At 34.2% G+C, this 18,455-nt stretch overlaps 1 protein-coding gene across 4 annotated transcripts in view; it reads left to right on the plus strand.

Moving 5' to 3' along the window:
• MEMO1 (mediator of cell motility 1) overlaps positions 1-12,953 on the plus strand; it is a 154,728-nt gene extending 141,775 nt beyond the window's left edge. For all 4 annotated transcript variants that reach the window (XM_011936008.1, XM_011936010.1, XM_011936007.1 and 1 more), the window contains 2 exons: positions 10,810-10,914; positions 12,284-12,953. In XM_011936008.1, the coding sequence (XP_011791398.1) occupies positions 10,810-10,914; positions 12,284-12,415 (237 nt within the window). In that variant the 3' untranslated portion in view covers positions 12,416-12,953. The remainder of the gene's footprint in view (positions 1-10,809; positions 10,915-12,283) is intronic.
• Positions 12,954-18,455: the final 5,502 nt, after the last annotated feature.

The raw sequence follows: 18,455 nt of genomic DNA on the forward strand, positions 1-18,455 counted from the left end.
TTTTAGTTTTTAGTGATGGGGTTTCGCCAAGTTGCCTAAGCTGATGATACTTATTTTAATTTTTTAAATAACACAAATAATTTTGGGATTTACTCATAAACAGTATTAAATATAGCAGAACAACTCTAACTTGCTCTCTATGACCGTTGACAGATTATTTTAATACTCTAGTTTTCATTTCCTTATCTGGAAGAAGATAGACTTGGACTAGATGATCTCTAAATTGTCTTTAAATTCTATCAGCTTATAAGTCTTCAGTTTGTTCAAATCAACTCTACCAATGTGTTAAACCTTATGCGTATGTTTTAGTATAAGATTATTTGGTCTAAAGTGGATCAAATATTTTAGTAAGGAATCTGGATATGAATGTATAAATAGAATATGTCATGTAGTATATTTTATTAAAGCCAAATGTAATGAATGCAAAATTCGTTACTTAGTGTGTTTATCATATGTAAACTTACCTTAGTTGCTACTTTAAATCCAATTATTGTCCAATACTTTGCCTTTAGAATTTTATTTGGATTTTAATGTATTGTTTTCTCTTTTGGCTTCTTGATGTTTTCATTTCAGTTGATTAACTCTCCTTTGACTTTTTATTCTGAGGTTTAGTTCTCAGTTGCCTCAGAAAACTTTTTCTGGCTTTGTCCGTATAGCAAATGATTAATGATTGTCAAAGCAAATGGTTAATGGGTATCTGCTATTTGTCTGGTACTCTGTGCAGTATTGAAGACATAAACAAGAGAAAACATAGTCCGTGACTTAATGGAAGTTAGAGTCCAGTGGTTGAACATACTTAGAAACAGCCATTACAATATAGAAAGCTGAGAGACATTTAGGAGGTAGAATGAAAAGGACTTTAGGGATTAATTAGGTGTGTCATGTTAAGGGAGTGGTGGGATGTGGGATGATTTCTGGCTTCCGTGTGTACATAGATGTACACACTAATACAGGGAATATAAGAGGGACAGATTTAAAGAAAAAGATGAGTTCAATTTTAGACATGGCTTTTGTGTTGTTTAGAACTGCACTTTTTGATACTGTAGCCACCAATTACATGTATTTATTGAGTATGTGAAGTGTGGTTATACAACTTGAAGTATGCTGTAAGTGTAAAATATACACTGGATTTTGAACATGTAGTATAAAAGGAACAAAAATATCTCAAAAATAATCTATCTTGATTATATTATAAAATGATACTGCCAGATTGTGTTTAATAAAATATCTTAAAATAAATTTTACCTGTTTATTTTTAAATATGGATACAATAAATTTTAAAATTACATATATGGCCTGCATTATATTTTTATTGGACAGTACTGGTTTAGAACATGAAGGTAGGTCTGAATGGAGATAAACATTTTGAAATTATTGATGTATGAGGAGTAGATGGGAAGAAAGGATGTTAATGCCATTGTTCACAGAGTCAATCTCCAGAGAGAGTATAAGGAGTAGGAACAAAGGGGGAGTTAGATCAGATGGACATACCAGCATTAAGTGGAAGAGGAGATAAAGAAGAGTCAGTAGTAGAATTCTGCTTTGAGAGAACTGAGAATGAGCAATATCACAGAGAGGATGAGCTTTATTTAGCAAAGAGGGAGGAAGACTATCAAATGCTGCACAGAGGTGAATTAAGAACCTTGCAAGAGCAGTTTCAGTGGAATCAGGTTAGAAGGTAAATTGGAATGAAGAGGCAAAAACCAAATGTGAAAAATTGTTCTCTACTAGTTTTGAGTATGACAGAAAGGAGCAGTGTTTAAATGTTAACTGATTTGGTAGATGAGGAGATCCAGGGAAACACAGTCAAAGGAGGAGTTTTTAAAGATGGGAACTGTGAGATTACTTCAGAATTTCCAGTAACATTAATTCCTAATTTGAGGTCTTAGAGAGATTTGACTTAAGATTATATCACCTGTATGATTCTCATTTCTCCCCAGTTTAACCTTTCTTGTCTTGTATTTTATTCCTTTAGGGAAGAATCTGTGGAATGGCTGTATATATGTGAAATATAAATTATTAATGTTATGCATGTAAATTTTCCCCTGTCATTAAAATTACCTTTTTTTTGGTTAAGTAACCATACGGAAAATAATTTTGAAAGATACCTCAGTACTAAAAATTTTCAAAGTAAATAAAGTCTTCCTGGACATGGTCTTTAGCAAGTTTGTACTAAATTTTATCAAAAAGTAATGCTTTTTGCACCGAAAATGTAAGAGTAACTCCTGCCAGAACCACATTTTCAAACACCATACATAATTTCCACTTGGATGTCTTATAAACAGCTCATACTAAACACATTCCAAACGGAGTTCCTGATTCTCTTCCCACCAAGACCTGTTCTACTCATAGACTTTCTTAATTCAAATGATGGTGGTCCTGTCCTTCCACTTTCCTAACTGGTCTTCTTAGACCTACTCTTGTGTTCGTCAGTCTCAGGTAGCTTAAAGTAGGAACCAAAGCAATTATTTTAAAATCTAAATCAGATCATGTTACTCTTCTGCCCCGTATCTCCTGTAAAATTGCCCCCTTTCAGTCAGAATAAAAAGCCAGTGTCTTTACAACGGGTAGGCAAAAAGGACCAACGTGACTTGCAGCCCCCAAATGTTAAGAGCCCTCCATCTTCTTCCTTTTACTCTTCTTTCACTCTACTGTGGACACACTGATCTCCTTACTGTGCCTTGATAATGTCAGGTATGTGCCTAGCTTAGGGCTTTTGCCTGTTTTGCACTTGACTGTCTCACTTACCTCAAGTCTGCTTAGCTTTCACCTTCTCAGTGGGGCCTTCTGACTACTCTGTTTAATTTTGCATCCTACATCCTACCCTTGCAGCATTCTCAGTCCACTGTACCCTGTTCCACTTTTTCTTCTAAAAAACTAAATACTTAACTACATTTCTGTCAGTCAGGGTATTTGTTTTGTTCACTGATGTATACAAAGTGCCTAGAATAGTGATTAGAATATAAGTATGTGGTCAGTACATATTTTTCAAATGAATAAATTAATGGATATAATCTTCCTGTATGCAATTTGAAAACATGACTCTCCTAACTGTAACATGTAAAGGAAATAAAAGGAATTTATAATAAATATGTATTTAAGAATGTAAATGCCCAGACACAACTAAATTAGAAGGTACAATGAAGTATTCAAATGTTTATGAATAGTATTATTAACGTAAAAACAGCTACAGATACACACTTACACAGGTATGTGTTAGTGACTGAAATTACTAAGTGCAATTGCTAGTGACTTGATTTTCCAAAATGGTGAACAATTCTTAGTAAACTTGTAAACAAAACAAGCACAGTCTTCCCTCACTTTGCATGATAGTTTTATTCTTGGGAAACTCATTGTATATTAAAATCAATGCAAAACTTATTTCTGTTTGTATATAAAGTGGAATTAATGTATAGATAATTAAGGCTGTAGATATTCTGTAGTTTTATGGATGGAGAACAGTCTTTGTGTATGAAACTGTCTTGTGTCAGCATCCCTGGAATCCCACTGGGTCCCAATAGCATCTTCAAATTATTGTGACAGCCAAAAAGCGTGCATCATTTTCCATTAGGCTCCTTGGATGAACAGCTGTTCATTGACCTTACCCTGCTGTATTTTTATTCTAGGTATTTATTACTGCATGACTTATTATTCATTTGTTGATTTGTCTTGGGGTTATCTCCCTCATTGGATTATATAAGCTTCATGAGAACAGGGACTTTGTCCATTTTTCCATCCCAGTGCCTGTCAGTGGGCACACAATATATACATTTGTTGAATGAATGAGAATGGATGGGGAGGGTGGTGAGAAATGAAGCTTAAAGACTCTAGAACAGCTATCTTGAAGAATCTTAAATAGGGAAGTGATGAAGTTGGTTTTGTATTTGAATACATCATATGACTGCAGTGTAGCAAATGGGTTGGAAGGAGGCTGGAGGAGATACATGTAGACCAGTTAGGTAGTCCAGATGAGAAACGGTGGTAATTTAAGGTGGGGTGATGGTGGTAGAAGAGAGGGACAGAAATGTATATATTCAGTGTATTTAGGAGACAAATTGATGATGGGACTTGGAGGTGGATTGAGCTTGCAGGGGTCAAGGAAATGTCAAGGATGACTCCTAAATTTTTGGCTATTCTGCTGGTTGGATGGTTACATTATTTATTTAGGCCGTAAGCACAGGAAGAAAGGACCAAAATTTTTTTTGGTGGGGCAGGAAGATCATAAATTCTGTTAGGGATATGTTATGTTTGCTATTGCCTTTAAGACATCTAAGTAGAGATGTCAGTCAGGTCGACATTTGGATTTTCATTTTTCCAATTATTTTTGAGTACGTATACATCCTGAGGCGTTGGTGGAGATACAGCAATAAACAAACATGGTTCTTACTGTCATAAAACTTAATTGGAGGAGACACATGTTAATTTTAAAAGGTAAGGAAATATATTAATTAGTTTCAAGTAGTAATGTGTGCAGAAAATACCTAAAACCGTAAATGGTGGTAAATGATTGGAGGGCTTGGATTGAGTGGTCTGAGAAAGACTGCCTTGAGGATGAAAATTAAAGTGAGTTCGGAATGATAAGAAAGAGCAAACCAAGTAAAGATCAGAGGGAAGAGCATTTTAGACCGGAGAAGTTGCCAGTGCAAAGACCTTAAGTTCAGAAAGAGGCTGGTGTGTTAGAAGAAAAGGAAAAAGCCAGTGTTGTGGGAGTATGGTGCATAAGAGTAAGAAGAGTGGTGTGTATAAAAGAGGCAGGGAGCTGATAGTATACGGTAATAATTGAGGGTAAGAACTTCATATAAATACAATAGGAAGTGAGATGATATAATTTGCATTATTTTTAAGGTCAGTCTGGTAGTTGTGTGGCAAATGGATTATACAGGAGGGTCAGAAGTAGCAACAATGGGGCTGAGGGTGGTGGCTCACGTCTGTAATCCCAGCAGTTTGGGAGGCTGAGGTGGGCGGATCAGTTGAGGTCAGGAGTTTGAGACCAGCCTAGCCAACATGACACAACCCCCTTTCTCCTAAAAATACAAAAATTAGCCAGGCATGGTGGTACATGCCTGTAGTCCCAGCTACTCGGGAGGCTGAGGCAGGAGAATCGCTTAAACCTAGTAGGTGGAGGTGAGGTTGGAGTGAGCTGAGATCGCATCACTGCACTCTGGCTCTGGGGACAGAGCCGAGCCTCTGTCTCAAAAAAAAAAGAAAAAAAAAAAAGTAGTAGCAATAATGGGCCATTGGCAGAAGTTCAAGAGAGATGATAGTAACTTGGACTGTGGTGATGTTGGTGGAGATAGAATGAAGTGGATGGAGTTCAGATCTTTTCAGAAATAAGAGTCAAATGGACTTTGCTAATGGGTTGACTGTTTTGGTTTGGAGCTCAGAGAAGGCTTTCAATCCGACTAGAGATGTAAGTTTGGGAGGTCTCAGTAGATCATTAAAGCCAGGACAGAGATGAGATTGCTTACTATAGTAATCATTAACCCTGTCATTGCAACAGAACTCAGTTGTGGAACTTTGTTGAAATTTGCTGAGACCCTGTCTCAAATATTGAAAAATTCTGAATAAATATTGAGTATTTGCTTCATATTAATATGCTTGAATTTAATATTTGATTTTAACGTTTGGACTTGGAGTTTATTTCTGTGGTCCATTTGTTGAGATATTTTTATTTATATTTAGAATTTTTAAATGGCTCATAAGTGTTCTATTTTATTAGCATACTGTTGATTCAAATTCCAAGTCAATTCTGGGAGTTAGAATACATGGGTCAAAATAATAAGAATGGTTAGCTCTAGATGTAAACTTAGGTGTGTTTATATTACATGTATATATATGTACACTTGCTGTTAGGCAGACTTAAATAATGTATTGTCTTAATTGATTAATCAGATGGTGAATGTACTTTGGCGTATTTCTTTTCTAAGAGATTATTTTATATTATAAATAATTTAATTCGTTTGAGAACCAGTATCTTAGTTTTCATATGTGATCTTTTCAGACAAAATGTACTTGGATAGTTCTCTGCATAAGCATTATAAAAATGTTAACAATTTTGAATTGCAGTAATAAGTATACATTTTGAAAGTTTGATAGAGTAAAAAGAAACTAAGTATAAAATTTTAGATTACATCTGTTCAAAATTAACATGTTAATTAAGTTTTGGTCCTTTTTAACTGAAAACTATTACCAAATATAGTTATTACAAGGCTACAAAATAAAACCATTTCTAAGTTGCAAAAGAAAAATAGCTATTCTTCTTATTGCACAGTGTTTATATATCTAGCACTTGAATATCTTAGAAATTAATTATGTGAAAAAACACAAAATATAGAATGAACTACCAAATGTAGTTGGGAAAAATTATGTAACTGTAGCATAGGATATCTAAACTCTGAAAGTCTTGTAATTTTTTTGGTTATAGACCAATTTCTTTGGTAATTAGTGCTTTGCAATGTCAATAATTACTGTGACTAAAGCAGAATATCTATTTGGAGATATTGATCTTGTAAACTTTACTTACTTGAAATATTAGTCATAGTTATTCTATGAGATGGTCATAGGTTATCATTTTTATTATACTACTTTTTTGGGTGTAGACCAGTGTTTCATTATGGACATTGGCAAATTATGATTTGGCAAGGATAATCTGAAAATGTCATTGTATTCATCTGTTATAACTTCTTTTTCTTTTAAATTTATCATTTACTTCATTTAATTTGAACATGAACTACTTTTCTTCCTTCCTACTATTTTAAAAGTGAAAATTGTTCCTTTGTCACCTCATACTTCTTTCTCTTGAACCTAAGCCAGTAGCTTCTTAGTAAGTTTTATAACATCGCTTGTAAGATAGCCATTTATTAGTACATTACTTAGCAGTGCTATTTTTAAGATGAGTTTTTTCCATAAAACTTTCACTGTTAACGATTTTCTCTTGATGCCTCTTAAAGAAACTAGAATATTTCCTTTTCCTACCCCACGTCACTAAATGTGTACTTATCTGCAAATATAAATGTATATCCTTTAAACTATAAACCCACAATTTCTAATGATTTGATAATGTACTGTTAATTATGTGGTTGGAATGATTCTAGTTTTTATTTCATAAGTGCCTCTAAAAGTTTTGCTACTCCTTTGCATTTATTACTTTTGGGAGAGATTTACTTCTGGGTGATAATTTTTAGATTGTCATTTTATTAAATCTAGGCAAACTTTTTTAAAGAGGGAAGATAATTTGTTGTCTTATCAGAGTCCTGAATTTGAGCTTTGTCAGTTAATACTGCCTATTTAGTTTAGGGTTGCCACTTGGAATTTGACATCACAAACATTCACCGATTACTTGAAGAGTCAACACAGTGATAGATTGGTTCACCCCTTAAATTTAGGGAGTTCGCTTTCAATTTGTGGATTTCTTTCTGAAACTTAAATTCCTCAGAAACCTGTATCCTTGATGGATGGGCTTTTGGTGTTTATAATGTCTGCCTTATCTTAGAGCATCTTAGAGCCGAATGAATAGTATAGTGACCCATTTCACTCCTCCGCATTAGGTCAAGTTTATGTGAACAATCAAATTTTCACTATCCTAGGCCTTAGGAAGCTCTCATTGCCTAGACTTTAGACTCACTGATCATATCTTCTACTATTTTAAGAAATAAAACAGTTAATTCAGCATAATTGGGGGAGGATATTCTTTTTCATCTTCTTGGACTTTTGCCACCAACATTGAACTAGCATTTCTGTCTTTTTGGAATTTTCCTAATAGTAATCTCACAGCTGTTAACATAAAAACATAGGTATATCTAAAAGTGTATTCACCAGTATTCTGTATTAGTTAATAATGTTCCATTTCTAAATTTTATCATTATTGCTTTTGTTTGCCTACTTCATGAATTTTTCAATTAGAGGTTCACCTATGAGAAAAGCCTTAGTTTTCCCCTCTGTCTTTCCTTATAAAGACGTACCTCTTAAAACAACATTTGTGTCAGCTAATTAAGTATAATTGAATTAATTTTGCACTAATAGGTTTATAGCACACTTTAAATAATTAAAATTTTTGCACATTTAATTTCTTAACTCCTATAATATCAATTTTTTATTTTCTCTCTTGTAATTTAATCAGTATATCTTCATTTTTAACTCTTTACTTACTAGTATCTTTTCTGCATTTAGTCTTCTGTTTTTCTATTTTAGGTTTTCTTGACCAGTTACTGTGAATTCTTTGTCTTCTGAAATGTGATCATTAGTTTTCTTCTGTTTAAATCCGTATCAGTTAAATGTGATGTTTGTTCTGAATGTGCTTTGAGATTTTAATGTCAAAATGTACATTAGAATCTCAGTGTCACATTATTTATTAATAAGTGATTTATATTTAAGGTAAGCTGTCCTAGATAGACTTCATTCCAGAGCATTAAAAGTTCACCTACAATATGTATGCAAGTTGTAGCTATGTAAGTGTTCAAAGAATTGTTAGTATGAGTCTTGTTATACTCTAATACATCAGAATAGTCAGTGAGAAAGAGTCTGCAATTAGAAACTTAGAACCAGGACTTTTGCCTGTTTTGGGCCTCTGTTCATTTAGCTCTAGGGGAGTTATATCTTGATCATCCATTATTTATGGAAGAGATTTATAATTCCATCTCTGCATTACTGCCATCCATTCTTGGGTTAGAAATGTACTGTAATGTTTTTGACATCAGAATTATATTATTTATATTAGGTTTATCTTTGTGTATGTGTGTGTGTGTGTGTATGTGTATGTGTGTTTGTTTGTTTTTTGAGACGGAGTCTTGCTTTGTCCCCCAGGCTGGAGTGCAGTGGCACAATCTCGGGTCCCTGCAACCTCTGCTTCCCAGGTTCAAGCCATTATCCTGTCTCAGACTCCCAAGTAGCTGGGATTATAGGCGTGTGCCACCACAACTGGCTAATTTTTGTGTTTTTAGTGGAAATGGGGTTTCACCATGTTGGCCAGGCTGGTCTCAAACTCCTGAACTCAGGTGACTCACCCGCCTCAGCCTCCCAAAGTGCTGGGATTATAGGCATGAGCCACCTCATGCCTGGCCCATCTTAGGTTTAACTTTTAAGTTTGTATTTCTCTGAGCTTATATACCAAGTGTCAGTGGAGAGTGTTGACCTGGAAGCACTGTGGTTGGCAGGGAACAACCAACTTAGCATTACAAACTGGTTGTGGACCAATCCGAGAGTGGCTGATTGATGTGCAAGCAATTCAAAGTTGATTGCACATGTATATGTCTATGTTTCAGAGATATATATATATGGAATATTGATAATGTTTGTGAAGGAGTTGAATATTCTGCAGGAAAGTTTTTTTATAGAATTAAATTTTGATGCTGCCACTATAAAATTTCTGTGTTACCCACTGATTATCATTTTCCAGATGACTTTTGGTTTTAACGGATGTTTATCTGATTACTCTTGGTGCTTTTACACTGTATATGTTTTTTTAAAATGTGAAATAAAAACAAAAACACAAAATAACCAGTTAAGTCCCTAAACCACCATTTAGGTTTCTCCCAGAGAGTATGAATCCAGTTTATTTAATAGAAAGTGTTTTAACTGAGTAAGAAAATAATATAATTGATGTATGTATAATCAGCTAGAATCAATGATTTATTTCCCCAACTTGGTGAGTTAAAGTTGCTATATATTAATGAGTTGTAAATACATTATTTGAATGTATTTGGAGATTGTAGAATTTAGTATATACTAATGTTCAAGTCATAGTGGTTGTTTCTACAATAGTCTGACAAATTTTATTCTGTATTAAGATGTTGAAAACAAAGCATTCTAGCTTAAAGAATAAAGAGATAACAAGCTTTCCTTTATTGTTAATCTTGTTCATAAGAGATCTGTGTTGTAGGCTGGGTGTGGTGACTCATGCCTGTAATCCAAGCACTTTGGGAGGCCGAGGTGGGCAGATCCCTTGAGGTCAGGAGTTCAAGACCAGCCTGGCCAACATGGTGAAACCCGGCCTCTACTAAAAATACAAAAATTAGCTGGGTGTGGCGGTATGTGCCTGTAGTCCCAGCTACTTGGGAGGCTGAGGCAGGAAAATCGCTTGAACCCAGGAGGCAGAGATTGCAGTGAGCCGAGATCCCACCACTGCACTCCAGCCTGGGTGATAGAGCAAGACTCCAGCTCAAAAAAAAAAAAAAAAAAAAAAGATCTGTGTTGCTTAAGCCTGCTTTTATTATGAGCTTTAAATTAATTAAAATATGTTAACTTTTTTCTTAATTTGTGGTATTTTTTTTCCCCACAAACCCAGATTGTTTAATGCTGGTGATTTAAAATACCTTACATGATTGATATTTAAGTATATGTTGTGGCAACAGTTCAATTACAATTAACTCTTGATTTTTAATGCCAATAACAGGAAGAATATAATGGATACAGAGAAAATAGCCACAAAGTAAATTAAATTTTAGGTTTCATATACAAATTTTCACAGCAGATTTACTTTTGTGTATTCTTTCTATGGAAGAAAGATACTATGAAATGTTTGAGGATTGTCAGCTGAATGACAACTGGTTAAAGTAGTATAGAAACATACCTGGGGTTTGGAGAAAATAAACTGGGGATTAAAAGTTTTCTGTTAGTAGAGAGTTGACTATAATGGTAATAGCTTTGGTGAATGAGTTTGATGTTTCACAAGGTTTATTTAATCTATTTTCTTTGTGTCTCCCTAATTGAAGAATTATGTTTAAGTAACAGTTTTAAAATATAATTAGGAAATAATAAATATTGTCCTTTTTCTTTTATTTTTTTCTTCCTCTTTTTTTTTCTTTTTTTTAGGGTATGAGTATTATAGAACAATTAGACCCTGTATCTTTTAGCAATTACTTGAAGAAATACCATAATACTATATGTGGAAGACATCCCATTGGGGTGTTATTAAATGTAAGTATCCTTAGGAAGCCTTGACTTTTAACATTTGGTCATATAATATTCCAAAATATCTCATTATCATTGTGATACAATGGCATCATTGGTTTTATGTGCCTATGGTCAAGTTTCTTTTTAGTATCTTTAATATAATTTGGAGTTCCATTGCTTTTGGTTACTTGAATAAAGTTATTTATCATTGGAATACAGTTCCATACTTTTTGTTAAATACAGAAAGTTATTTAGAATAGAGACCCACATTTTCTCTTGACTCTTAGTTCCAATATGCTCTTTATAAATAGAAACCAACATGACCTTTTAAGAGATATATGGTCTTACTACTTTTTTGGTTTTATTTAGTGGTCTAGACTCTATAAAAAATAAATGGAAGATTCTGCTCTTAAACTTAAGATGTTCATAATGTGATAAAGCAAGACAGATGATGTGTGTTTTTCTCATTAAAACAAAAACAACGCTTACTTCAGTTAAGGAATGATAAGAGTCAGAAATTTTGGTTAGCTGGATTTTAGAAAGAGAAATAGTGTTATTTTTTTCTTCTAATTAGGAAAACTACTAATTTTCATTCAAGAAGAATGAAAATATGACATTCATTAAGAAAGAAGAAAGTGTATACTCAGGATTGGGAGAGGAAGTAACAATGGGCTCATTTGGAGAGGCAGGGAAATAATGGAGAAGATAATATAGTCCAGAATAGACTAAGGTAGGACCTTAAGTCCAGTATTATTTTAATGTGATTTGAAAGGTAATATATAATGAGTTTTTAGGAAGGGTTTTTCTTCTAAACTGTATTGATTGACTCAAAGAAAAGCTTTTCATCTTAAACTAATTTTTGAAATTGAAGCTGGAATAAACTGTACTAATTTCCTAAAATCTTAATTGAATCAAATAAAATTTTTATTATAAAGTAAATGCTGAACCAATCTACAGTTAAAGTAAAAATCCTAGCATATACTTTTTAGATCTGGATTTTAATTTATATACATTTCAAATTTAGTCAAAGTCAGATAAAGACTCTGATGTCTTAAGACAGAAGTGGCCAGGGATTTGGTTTATATAGTGAAGAGAATATATTTAAAAAGTTAAAAAGAGTTTAAAAAATGGCCTTATTACAGGGAGAGGGAGGGTAAATGATGACTGATGCTTAATTATCAAGAAACAAGATTAGAAGTTATTTGAGAGAATGATAAGGAATTCTTTTTTTTTTTCTATTTTAATATGATGCAACAAGAGAAATTCAAGAAACAAAAGAGCAAAAGAGATACCTAGGCTTCAGCTGTGAAGTGGACAAAGTCAAACCACAAACACATTGAGTGCCCACTTTTTTATGTGATGTGTGTCCTAACTAAATTTTTCTTTTTTCTAGGCTATCACAGAGCTCCAGAAGAATGGAATGAATATGAGCTTTTCCTTTTTGAATTATGCCCAGTCAAGCCAGTGTAGAAACTGGCAAGACAGTTCAGTGAGTTATGCAGCTGGAGCACTCACGGTCCACTGAAGCTCTGAATCCTCAGGGATGCCACCTGCACATTCTCATACTCTGTCCGGGGTCCCAGCCTAGCCTTTACCAAGATACTGGTCCTGGTTTGGGGGGATTCTGAAACCTCAAACTAATAGAACTTTCTTCTCTTTTTTTCTAGTAGGTGTAGTCCTTCCTTAATTTCAACTCATTAAAAAATGCTTTATAGTTTAGGGCAGTGGAAGGAAGGCTGGCATCAAAATATTTTCATCAAAAAAGATGACAATGTAAAGGCTCAGTTGTGGCAGACAGTTTTTTGAAAGTAACTTGTAAAGCATTTACCATATCCTAAATTTGCACTCTTTGCAGACTTGTGCACATATATTCCGCTTTCAGAATAGTTTTGCAAATTGTACACAAACAAACAAAAAGGTGGAAGCTTTTTAATAAAGAAATTGCATTTATAAATGATCTGTATTAGAATATAATAAATCTCCAGTTATAGTCAATTACTACCCATGTTGTACAACAGATACCTTCTATTTTAGTTGCTAATAAAGGGCTACACAACTCAAAATAGTCTGATTTAAACTTATTGCTCTGTGGTATATATGAAAATTGTTTTTTATTAATTCCATCTTAGAATTTTTGTTAAAAATGGTAAACCTCAGCTCATATCTAAAAATATATTAGGATGTATTTTATATTTTATATATTTATATGATTTTTTAAAAATCAGAAATTAGAATCATATAACCTTAAAGTTAACTTTTTAAATTACATGCAGTTTGCCTTTTTGTCTGTGACATCCCTTTGTGTCATTACTATATTGTAACAGATTATATATTCAAGATTGGTAAAAGGACGTAGATGCAATCCTTGACTTCAAAGATCATGTTTGATAGTCTGCAAATGAGGAAACATTGAAGAGTGTTCTTAGTGTTTTTCAAATCATTGCAGACCATACACTGCTGTGCTTTTTTAATGCTTTAAGCAGTTTGACTCTTTTACTTGAATTTTTAGCAAGAGATCATTATCATCAACAACAACAAGCCACTGGATTTTCTTACGGTTACACAATTTTTTTGTCATGATTTTTGGTGCGGCTCTTCCAACTAAAATAATGGTATGGTGTTGTATTACTTTCTTTCTTTAGCATAGACCAATTCTAGTCACTTTGGCCAAAAAAAAAAAAAAAAAAAAAAGATATAATTCACTTAATAATTCAGTCACCATGTATGTACTGCATTATTCCTATTTTAACCTAACACTGAGTGTCTACATTATATTAGAGAAAGTGTTTATATCTCCAGTGTTATGCCAGAGTAGCACAATTTTTAGATGCCTTGCACCAATTTTATTTAAAGATTTACGTTTCTTATTTATTGAATATCAACTTTCTATGCTCGAATGAAATAAAATAATGTTACCTTTTAGATTCAAAGTTTCCCACCTATGTATGTGTGGAAAGTATACTCTTACACATTAGTGATTTATTTTCCATAATTTAGATATACTTTTGAGTACGATTAATATTTATTTCTTGTTTAATATGAACTATAAAAATTTTAAAATTGACAACAGTGCATTTTTAAAATAATGTTTTCTGAGTATAAGACTAATACATGATTATTATAAAAAATTTGAAAAATACTGAAAAGTTATAAAGAAGAGAAAAAATTATCTGCAATCTCACCACCCAGAGATAACCCTGTTCATATTTTTCTGTATTTCCTTTCAGTCTTTGTCTATGCTATTTCTATGTATGAGTGTGTGTACATGTGTTTGTGTGTGTGTGTAATAACAAACTTGAGATTATACTGACCATATAGTTATGTACCCTGTTTTTTATAACCTAACTTCATAAATATTTACTCATGTCTTTGAAAATGTGACTTTTAAAAATGGCTGCCTGATATTCTATTGTACGAATATGCCACAATTTACTTCTCTCTTTGGATATTAGGTTGGTCTAATCTTTCACCATTATAAATAATAGTGAGATAGACATCCTTGTTTGTAAAATTTGATCTCTGTATTAGGCTCTTTCTTTATGATATACTCATGTAAATGGAGTAAGTGGTTTAGACAGTGAGAACTTTTTAGGCTCTTCAAAATATTTCCAAATTACCCTTTAGAAAGATTGTGCTAAATTAACAATATATGAGTACCTATCATTCTGCCCCTTCAGTATGATTATTTTTTGTTGATCTTTGACATTTGGTTAACATAACAACATAATCGGTTGTTTCTTTGATCATTCTGATAAGAGTTGCTTTACAGTTAATCATTTTTGTCTTTCAATAATTTTATAGTTGATTGATTTTTAAAAAGACAAGAGGGTTGCCTAAGTTGGGTGGACTATAGTACAAGTATGGTTCTTGCACTTTTAAAACTCTAGAAGCTGGACACGATGGTATGCACCTATAGTCCCAGCTACTTCGAGCGTGCAGGCAGGAGGATCACTTGACAGTTTGAGACCAGCCTGGGCAATGTGGTGAGCCCCCCAAAACCCTCTAAACAAACAAACCTGCAGAATATGTCAGCATCACTCTACGCTTTCCTAGAATATCAGCATACCTGGTCATGAGGTAGAAAGAGTTCCAAACTGATGATTGAGTGTTGGATTCTAGTTCTGTTTCTGGCCACTAATTAGTTCTTTGAACTTAAGTGTTTCATGTCATACTGAACTTTCTCATTTGTATAATGTGGAGGGATCTCTTAAGTGCTTTCTAGTTTCAAAGTACTTTGATATTGTGACTTTATTTTTTAGAGGTTCCAGTGTCATTTATTTTTAATAGCTACATGAATAATGTAGAGATACTATCTTTTGATTTCAACTTCACACAGATGGAAACGAAAATCTTGTTATTTAACACAAAAGGAAATTTAATTTACATTATTTAATGCAGTTAATATTACCTAAAATGTTGAACTTAAGCTTTTCTACTTTAAGTGCCTTTAAAATTTTGTATTTGGAATCTAAAATATAAAGGAAATTATTATGTAGCTCTATACAGTTGCTTCTTTATTATATAGTTTTGAGTGTTTTGTAGCAACTTTTTTTTTTTTACCTTAGATTGCACAGAGCAACATATTCATGGATTCTTCACTATTCTGCTAGTGAATCCTTGAGAAATGTATGTTAAAGATTAGCTCACTGAGCAGGTAAGTAAGTGCTCTGTCTTGGGTGGGCAACAAATCTTCATACAGAGTAGGATGAAGGACTTCAGATATACCGATATTTGTGTTTAGATATTCCCATTTGGATGACTGGTGTTCTGAGCTAGTAAATGGTTATTGTTACATATCTTAAATATTACTTTGGTAGCAAATAGTTTATTCCCTGAGATTATAGGTTGGTAAATGTTTCTGTAAAAGAACAGATAGTAAATATTTTGGGCTTCACAGGCCATATAGTCTGTCCTAACTATTTTCCTCTGCAATTGTAGCACAAAAGCCACCATAGACAAATGTGTAATCAAATGAATGTGAATATGTTCTAATAAAAGTTTATTTACACAAAGATGGTGAGCTGGATTTGGCCTGTGGGCCATAATTTGCTGTCTCCTGTCATAGATGGTGTCGTTTGTAGTTCAAAAGTTGGCAAATAATCTAAACTGCAAAAAGTGGTGGTAAGTTTCTGCCATCACAATCCTCTCTTAATTTGATGTAGTCAGATTGACTGGGTTGGAGTGTTATTTAGGATCATAAAGGTAAGTGGGAGATGGGTATGGGAAACTAAGAAGTCTTGGAAATTAGTGTCAAATAACTTTGAAGCCCTTTTATTTGCTGGAACCCATTGAGAGGTTTACTTTGCTGCAATAAACTAATTAAAAAAGTGATCAGTGGAGCTTGTGATTGGTTGTTGCAAATTATTTAAATTATTCTAAGTGCTTGGCCACCTAGATGATAGCAGAAGCTAGATCAGATGAACCTCTTTACCTGAGTATTTTAGGACACTAGACCAACATTTTTAAAAAGGATTGTGAAATATAAAACTTAATTTTGCCATGTAAGGACTTTTGAAAAGACAACTACCATCTTCCATTACCAGTTTATTTTAAAGGTGACTCCCAATATTTAGGAAGGACTTAAACTCAGAGTAATAGAGTAATTTAACTTGAATAATTTTAAGTTGATGAAAAAACTACTACACTGGTATTTTCTCATTTACTCTGCATCATTGAAAAATTTATCAAGTGTTAGTACCTAGATTGGCATTTGGGAAGTGCTATAATACAGTTGTTGAAAAACCTAGTGTACTTACAAAGCTGATATTGATTAGTAGATTAATAAGCCACATGTACACTATTATTGAGATTTAAGACTTTTTTATTGTGTTAAATTGTAAGTGCCATGTATTAAAGGGGACACAGAACTATAGTGTCTATAAGGAATGATAAAAGCCTTCAGTAGCCTAGAGAGTGAGATGTGGTTGAAGAAATTGGTGAGTCTTATTTTGGAGAAGGTAAGTCTAAAGATAGGGAGTTTTCTTCAGATTGAGTGACCTTCATGTATGAGAAAGAATAGTATTCTGGGCCGGGCGCGGTGGCTCAAGCCTGTAATCCCAGCACTTTGGGAGGCCGAGACCGGCGGATCACGAGGTCAGGAGATCGAGACCATCCTGTCTAACACGGTGAAACCCCGTCTCTACTAAAAAAATACAAAAAACTAGCCGGGCGAGGTGGCGGGCGACTGTAGTCCCAGCTACTCGGGAGGCTGAGTCAGGAGAATGGCGTGAACCCGGGAGGCGGAGCTTGCAGTGAGCTGAGATCCGGCCACTGCACTCCAGCCCCGGCGGCAGAGCGAGACTCCGTCTCAAAAAAAAAAAAAAAAAAAGAATAGTATTCTGTGTTGTTCTAGGTAGCAAAACTGTAAGAAATGGGAGCTTCTGATTTTACATTGGATGTTCTCTAATGAGAATTCCTTCCTTCCTTCCCTCCTTTCTTTTTTCCTTTTCCTTCCTCCCTTTCCCCTCCCCTCCGTCTTTTTCCCAGTCTCTCCCCTAGTCTCGCTCTGTTGCCCAGGCTGGAGTACAGTGGCATGATCTCTGCTCACTGCAACCTCTGCCTCCCAGGTTCAAGCAATTCTCCTGCCTCAGCCTCCTGAGTAGCTGGGATTACAGGCGCCCGCCACCATACCTGACTAATTTTTGTATTTTTAGTAGAGACGGGCTTTCGCCACATTGGCCAGGCTGGTCTCGAACTCCTGACCTCAAGTGATCCGCCCGCCTCGGCCTCCCAAAGTACCATTATTACAAGTGTGAGCCACTGCGCCCAGCGTCTTTCTTTCTTTCCTCCTTTTTTCTTCTCTTCTCTTCCTCTTTTCCTTTCCTTTCCTTTTTTCTTTCCCTCCTTCCCCCCCACCCCCGTTCTCTCTCTCTCTGTCTCTTTCTTTCAAGATTGGGTTTCACCATGTTACCCAGGCTGGTCTCGAACTCCTGGGTGCAAGAGATCCACTTGCCTTGTGTAATGAGAATTTCTAATAATGAAAATTTTACTGTGTCCTCATAAAAGCATTAGAAGTATTCAGATAAAAGCTAGATCAGTGATTATCAAAGTAGGGTCCCTGGACTGTCAATATCAGTATCACCTGGAGATGTATAATTATGATCACCAAGCTAAAAAAAAAAGCTAGTATACAAATAAAATGGAATGTATTTGTATAAAACTATTGAGAAGTTATTTTTAAATCAGAATTGTTTTTGATCATTTAACACTAACTTTAAACACAGAGATTATGAATTGATGATTATTGCTTAATTGTTACTAGGGGAACACTGGTGCACCAGTTACTGGGGAACCTTAGAATAATTAATTACTCTGTTTTTGTTAAAACATTTAAATATAGGGCAGAGTTCTACCATTTCCCAAAATAAAGTTGGTCTTTGAATGAATGACTCAATTAGACAGTTTCTTCTTCAATCTAAAACACAGCCATCTCAGTTAGCAGAAAAGGAACTTGAAGGACTGTGGTTTTTTTATACCTATTAATGTCAAAATATTAGGATAACCTGGAGCAGCTGTCACATAAGATGTTTTCCTGTCTACTTCCTGTTCTAGTACCCCATCACATA

This window comes from Colobus angolensis, unplaced genomic scaffold (genome assembly GCF_000951035.1).
Source record: "Colobus angolensis palliatus isolate OR3802 unplaced genomic scaffold, Cang.pa_1.0 Scaffold15, whole genome shotgun sequence".
NCBI lineage: Eukaryota > Metazoa > Chordata > Mammalia > Primates > Cercopithecidae > Colobus > Colobus angolensis.